General features: G+C 41.4%; 2 protein-coding genes across 2 annotated transcripts in view; both read left to right on the forward strand.

The window, feature by feature from the left end:
* Nucleotides 1-7500, forward strand: part of HOXB3 (homeobox B3) — a 46644-nt gene that overhangs the window by 7744 nt on the left and 31400 nt on the right. The window lies entirely within an intron of this gene.
* On the forward strand, nt 28-2790 carry HOXB5 (homeobox B5). The gene is made up of 2 exons (XM_077257684.1): nt 28-668; nt 1929-2790. Exons 1-2 carry the CDS (start codon nt 167-169, stop codon nt 2174-2176), a joined length of 750 nt encoding a protein of 249 aa, XP_077113799.1. The 5' UTR covers nt 28-166; the 3' UTR covers nt 2177-2790.

A 7500-nucleotide genomic window follows, 5' to 3' on the forward strand; every position in this document is an offset into this window, starting at 1 on the left:
TTACGACTGGTCAACAAAAGCACGTGATTTCCAAACGCACCCACACCCCCATATTTGGCCGCATACATAGCAAAAACGAAGTACAGTGCATTGCTATAATTCATTAATACATCATAAATCGTGAGTCGCGGGGTGATCCACAAATCAAGCCTCCAAATTCACCCAAATGAGTTCCTACTTTGTGAACTCGTTCTCAGGGCGCTATTCTAATGGCCCCGACTACCAGGTGTTAAATTATGGCACTGGCGGCAGCAGCAATGTGAACGGTTCGTACAGGGAGGCAGGCAGCATGCAGCCCACCTCTTATGGTGCCTACAACTACAATGGCATGGACCTGAGCGTCAGCCGGGGGAGCGCTACCGGCGGCGGCCACTATGGAGACGGCTTCCCAGCCCAGGAGAGCGGGTACCGAGCCGCCTCCAGCTGCCCCCTGTCCTCCCCAGAGGCGAAGAGCGAGCAGATCCCCCCGGAGCCGACCACCTCCAGCAGCGGTCACTTCCCAGAGGCAGAAGAGACCAGCGCGTCCTCAGAGCCAGAGGAAGCCACCCCAAGAGGAGGCAGCAGCGCCGCCCGGACACAGCACGAGTGCAGCCCCCCGGGAGCGACCACTGCAGACGGACAGAGCCCGCAGATATTCCCCTGGATGAGGAAGCTGCACATCAATCACGGTACCGCTGCTGCTTTTTATTTCCCATTTCACAGCTGTCCGTGCAGCTCCTCGCCCTGGGTGCCCCATGGCAGCTGTCCTACTATGGTGGCACCATGGGCGATGTCGCACAGAGCAGGGATCGGCGGGGATCTAGCAGGATCAAACTCCGAGCTGGGCTAGGAAATGTCTCACAAACGAGCGCAGGGTGGAGGCTGTCCTGGGTCTGATCTTACACAGATAGGCCAAGAGATAGCACCCAAGCTACAGCTGGGGAGAGGGGAAGAACGGAGGGGTGACAGGAGGAGAATGGGTGACACAGGGCTGTGGGTGCCCGCAGGCTGGGCAACATGTGGGAGAACTCAGGGCTGTGCAGGGCAAGACAACATCAAGAGTAGGGAAGGGACAAATGCATGGGGGACGGTGCAGAAAATATGGAGGGCAGCAAGCTTTGTGTTATAGATTTATGGGGGGCAGTTGGATTGTAGTTTTGATGGAACAGTTGTATTGTAGATTTCTTGGGGGCAGTTGTATTATAGATTTATGGGGGGCAGTTGTATTATAGATTTGTTAGGGGCAGTTGTATTATAGATTTGTGGGGGCAGTTGTAGATTTGTGGGGGCAGTTGTATTGTAGATTTGTGGGGGGCAGTTGTATTGTAGATTTGTAGGGGGCAGTTGTATTATAGATTTGTGGGGGCAGTTGTATTGTAGATTTGTGGGGGCAGTTGTATTGTAGATTTGTGGGGGCAGTTGTATTGTAGATTTGTGGGGGCAGTTGTATTATAGATTTGTGGGGGGCAGTTGTATTATAGATTTGTGGGGGGCAGTTGTAGATTTGTGGGGGCAGTTGTAGATTTGTGGGGGCAGTTATATTGTTAGATTTGTGGGGGCAGTTGGATTGTAGATTTGTTGGGGCAGTTGCATTGTTAGATTTGTGGGGGGGCACTTGATAAAATAATGTAGAGTTATTTCTAGGGACTGAATCCATAAGGTCTGTTTTAGGAAATAAATGGAAAGCGCAAGGACGACAGAAGAAATAATAGGGGCATTTCGTAATGAAAACAATATCATTTTTAAGTGGGGGGCAGCAGTGGGTCCTTTGCAGATTTAAAGTGTAAAGACAGTAGAATAAGGGAGAACATAGATTTGATAGCAGTAATGACGGCAGAGCAGAAAAGTCGGGGAGTGTGCGAGTAAAGTCGGCTTGTAGGAGGCAGCAGTGTGCACAGGTGGCTAATGCCAGACTCCTACAATTATTAACCACTCTCCTCACCGTGCAGATATGACAGGTCCGGATGGGAAGAGGGCGAGGACAGCCTACACCCGTTATCAGACCCTGGAGCTGGAGAAGGAGTTCCATTTTAATAGATACCTGACCCGCAGGAGACGCATAGAAATCGCACATGCGTTGTGCCTATCCGAGCGCCAGATCAAGATTTGGTTCCAAAACCGGAGGATGAAATGGAAAAAAGATAACAAGCTGAAAAGTATGAGTCTGGCCACAGCAGGCAGCGCCTTCCAGCCCTGACCAGTGGAGGCGAGGACGCCAGGACTGCACCCTTAGCTGCCATGGTGGACACCGCTGGTGGCACTTGCTGGGCACCTCCAGGAGGACATTGGGGGCTCCTGCCCAGATCCCCCCATCCTTTCCTCATTTCTAGCTGTGTACATTGCGCTCAGTCGCCGTGTCGTGCAATGTTTGTGACTGTAAGGAAATGCTGCTTTGTATGGATTACATGGCATGTTCATCCAGGTCCATCCAGGTCCTCAGTGTTGTAACTTATTTATAATTAATGATAATAATAATAGTAATAATAAAACAAAATGTTGGTGAATGGTTTACAGGTCTCACTCTGGTCCCGGACAGGTAGGTGTTATTGATGCACTAAACCCCCTATGTATAAATGTAATTGTCAGCTCTGTGTTCTTGCTTGGTAGTTTGTGTGTTGATAAAGTGTTATCTTGTGTGATAAAGTGTTATCTTGTGACAAGGTATAGACTGAAGCTACTATCACAGCAGTAAGTGTTGGGGGAGTGAGTGACATGTTTGGCTTTGTCTATTGCCGGTACCTGTATTGTCTATCTGCCCTGGGGATTTGCCAAACCATTGTTGTATTTGTACTCATATTAAAAAGAAAGGTTTCTCTTATTTGTCAGATGTGTCTTGTCTGTTTCCTACTTTTCCTTATGGCGCATTGTATCTTTTGATCGCCTCAATGTAAGGATATAATCATATGTATACCTTATGTATATGTAAATATTTATATAGAACAAGTACCACTTAGAAGGAGGTCAAACAAATATTTATCGTCAAGATCAATCGAATCGATTTATAGTGATGGAAAAGTTATAAAAAAGTTTCTGAAAACTTCCCAAACTAGCAAAGCACTTTCACTCCACCCTTGCACATATTGAGAAACATTCTGGTCACACATCCAAAACACAAGATGCTCAATAAGTTTGTGTAACAACTAGTGAAAACCAAGTCAGAGATGATCAGAGATGATCCACTTACCCCAGCTCTGCTAGGCCTGCTGGCGAGGAGAGGGCAGGCTGACGTCCCCATCCCTAGTGCTATTTTAGTAGAGGCAAACTACACCCAAAGTAGGTATGACATTTACATGTCAAATGGGTACGGTTTTATCTAGAAGTTAGATCGTAAAAATGGCCCAGACCTCAGACAGATACCCCCTCACTGGCTCTCAAAAGTCACGTGAGCTCCATAAACTTAGGTTTATGGTTTTAGGGAGTTGACAATGTACAATATATTTCACATTCTCCACAATGTTAAGTGACAGTTTAACTGGCTTGTGAGGGACGCAGCCAGGGAGGATTGCAGCAGATGAGCTGCTACAGGGACTGACACACACACTGCAGCTTTCCTGCTCACTGCACAGGACCCAGGAGCTGGCGGCTAAAACAGTAAGTGTTATAGATATATGCCCGATATTTACACTAATGCCACCATATTATATTCGCTGCATGTGTAACGCAATGGAGCAAATAATCAAAAGGAGGCATCGTGATTAATGATACTACTGAAGGCACAATAGTCTGGAAGTGTGTGGGTCGCTTGCAGATGTGACGAGGATCGATCGATCAAATTGCATGTGCGATATATAGATAAAGTGTTATACAATGGAAACTACTATAGCATAAATAGTTAATTCTAAACATAAACAATGTTAATGCAAAAAAAAATGTAATGTATTGTCGCAGATAAATAATGATGAGATTGGTGGAAGGTTACAAATAATGATGAGATAGATAGATAGATAGATAGATAGATAGATAGATAGATAGATAGATAGATAGATAGATAGATAGATAGATAGATATGAGATAGATAGATGATAGATAGATAGATCGATAGATAGATAGATAGATAGATAGATAGATAGATAGATAGATAGATATGTGATAGATAGATATGAGATAGATAGATAGATAGATAGATAGATAGATAGATAGATAGATAGATAGATAGATAGATAGAGGATGTGAAAGATTCGATTGTATCCTGTGTTTGTGTGTCAAACACTATCATCCTTTTCTTATAACTGGATACAATAAAATCATCTATAAATACTTCAGCTGATAAGATTGTGTGCTATAATAGATAAAAAAAATTTAATATATTGGTAAGATGTGAAAGATTTGGGCTGGGGTAAAACACATTTAGATGACTACATGTTGATAAGGTATTTTCAGTTAATTAGCAGATGCAACATCTGTTGTGGCTTCTATCGTGTTCTTAAAGTTCACCTCACTATGTGTCAAGAGAAATGGATTTAGTAGTGAATTACAGATGACGAATCATCTATGGGAGTCGTTTAGCGAGTCAAATTACAATAGGAATACTGTGCTGAAATCGGTGGATGAATAGAGTTTCTTACATTCAATTTTTTTCTGTGTTTATAGTTTAGTTTAGTAGACTGAAATTGCAATTGTATATTGAAGATCCCAATCCCCCTGACTGCAGATGATTGCGGCAGAGATTGCAGAATGAGGGGAGTCTGGGGGGAAGGGAGGGTGAGAGATCTGTAGGTGCACTGCTTCATGAGGATGGTGTGCTCTAGAATAAACAGGAAGACGGGATATGGCTGCACAGACACAAATGCTTGTCACTGGCTCACTGTTTGCTTCAACTTTTGCTCTTCACAGATTTAAATATGTCCAAATAAAGGTGATTTATTTTATAGCCATGAAGAGATATAATCCTACAAAATAAATTCTTACAGAATGTGTCTTGTAGAAATGTGTGTATATGTGTGTCTGAATTATTAGTGTGAGTACACACATATCTCCACTCTTATCTATCTATCTATTATCTATCTATTATGCATCTATCTCACATCTATTTATCTATCTAATATCTATCTATCTATCTATCTATCTATCTACCCCATATCTATCTATCTATCTATCTATCTATCTATCTATCTATCTATCTATCTATCTATCCCATATCTATCTATTATCTATCTATCCCATATATATATCTATCTAATATCTATCTTTCCTCTATATATCTATCCCATATCTATCCCATATCTATCTATCTATCTATCTATCTATCTATCTATCTATCTATCTATCTATCTATCTATCTATCTATCTGTCTGTCTGTCTGTCTGTCTGTCTATCTATCTATCTATCTATCTATCTATCTATCTGTGTACCTATGTAGTCTGTGTGTGTCAGAATTATTGTTGTGTTTGTGTGTGTGTGTACACATATGTATCTAAACTATCTATCCATCTTTCTTTCTCTCTTTTTCTTTTTTTTTTTTTGTTTTCTTTCTTTCTTTTTTTTTCCTATTGAATTATTGTTCTTTGCACTTTTTTTTTGTCTTACATCTTATTTATATACTTAAAATTGTGATTTGCCTTAGTAATAAATATTTATCCAATTTTGGTAAATTCTAAAGAATATTCTAGGGGACTGCAGTCGTGGGCACAGTGCGTCACTGCTGCTGCAGCAGCTCTTTGCACTTTTCACCCCACGGGCTGCCTGTTGTACCCTGAACCCTCCTTCACCTTTCCTCGATCATCATCATTCTGCTGAGAATTCACGTTTCTGTAATTACCAAACTATCCCTTTTCCTCTTAATGCGGGGAAGTTTGTGGAGTGAAATGTTTTATTTGCTGGTAAGTAAGTAGGTGATGGAAATCTGCTAAGCGATTTAATTAGGAATATCAAATGAAAAGCAAAGGGGCACAAATGAGCTGAAAAAGCGCAGCTATTCTAAACGATTAAATCGCCATTTTGGCAGGATAATGGGGTTTGCATTCTGAATAGGAGAAGCCTTGCACATACCCCATCAATTATTCATAGAGAGAGGGATCATTGCGAGGTCAGCAGTCTGGTGCAGAGAACAGAACCAACCAGAGCTCATACTCCACTGTCGGGAATGGTTACCCGCAAGGGTCACTGTCCCTGAGCCAATGCAGGACACCGACACTATATTCTGATACTAGATGAACTGTAATAATACATGTAGTTATTATGACAACGAATGAATGGCTATCAGATATGTGCATTCCTGTGGATCAGTGCAATAACAGCATTTATCCCTCTCATCTACAGTCCAGTTCAGACAAAGGTATCTTTAAAAAATCTGGAGATTTCTACTGATTCTGCACAAGAAGAGGGGCGAAGTTCATTGCAGTCAGGGTAATTGTGTCTGCAGATTCAGTGACCTGCAGTACCCAATAATGGCCAGCAGAGCCCGCTTCAGACCAGGTTCACAGACAGTTTATGGTCATAATACAATGGCCGCCCTGCTGATTCCTCTGCCTAAAGAAAAAAAAAAAACATCCGATGTCTTTTCTTATCCATACTATATTTGATATCTATGATACTTTATAAAAATACTTTGTATCAGTAAACTGTATGCATTTGATTTGGAGGAAATATTATATCCTTGTATAAGTGAGATACTTGCATATTACAGCTCTTAGACTCCCTGTAAATGTATGCTGCAGTTTATTAATTAATTTACCGACAATTATATAAGAAAAAATGCTATTACATAAAAGAACAAGAGAAAGAGAGGAAGATACATACAGTCCGTCTGCTGCAGCCCCAGGGCAGCCTGACAGGGGCTTGTTAGTACCGTATCATGGTCCTTGGGGTCAAGAAGTGGAAGGGTCAAAAGTTTACGTATGTAATTCACTGGTGCACAGATCTATAAGCAGATTTCAGATCCTTCTGTGTAAAGCACATGGACTCACCGAATACAGCAGGGGATTGGAGATATTAACCTAATCCCTGATAAACGAATATGCTCTTTAAATCACATTAGTACTGGATATATCTAGATATACCGATGTATGTATAGTACGTATATATTAATATGGCATTTCTATGAATGATGACTGCCATGGGGTTATCGCATAGCATGCTGTGTACCACTGTGGTAGAGACCACTATGCCATAACCTCAATGGGCAGACATTCCTATAAATGCAGATCAGAAGATCAGAGTAATATATATATATATATATATATATATATATATATATATATATATATATATATATATATATATATATATATATACAGACATACATATACATATACACACGCACGCACGCACGCACGCACACACATATATAGACAGGCACATTCTCAGAGGTAAAGATGCTATGTCTGCTTAATAATATGGAATACACATGGAAGAATAACTAATCTTAGCCAAACACTTGTGGGTATATTCTCATAGAAGGCTGAAATTACCATGTCAGGAGAACCCCAGCGATTGGATTAGTTTAACATTCAACGACCCTTAATGCCAATATTTTTACTATATTATTACCAACCGTCAATTACAAACAACAGTGATATTAAA

The sequence above is a fragment of the Ranitomeya variabilis genome, chromosome 4 (assembly GCF_051348905.1).
Source record: "Ranitomeya variabilis isolate aRanVar5 chromosome 4, aRanVar5.hap1, whole genome shotgun sequence".
Classification (NCBI taxonomy): domain Eukaryota; kingdom Metazoa; phylum Chordata; class Amphibia; order Anura; family Dendrobatidae; genus Ranitomeya; species Ranitomeya variabilis.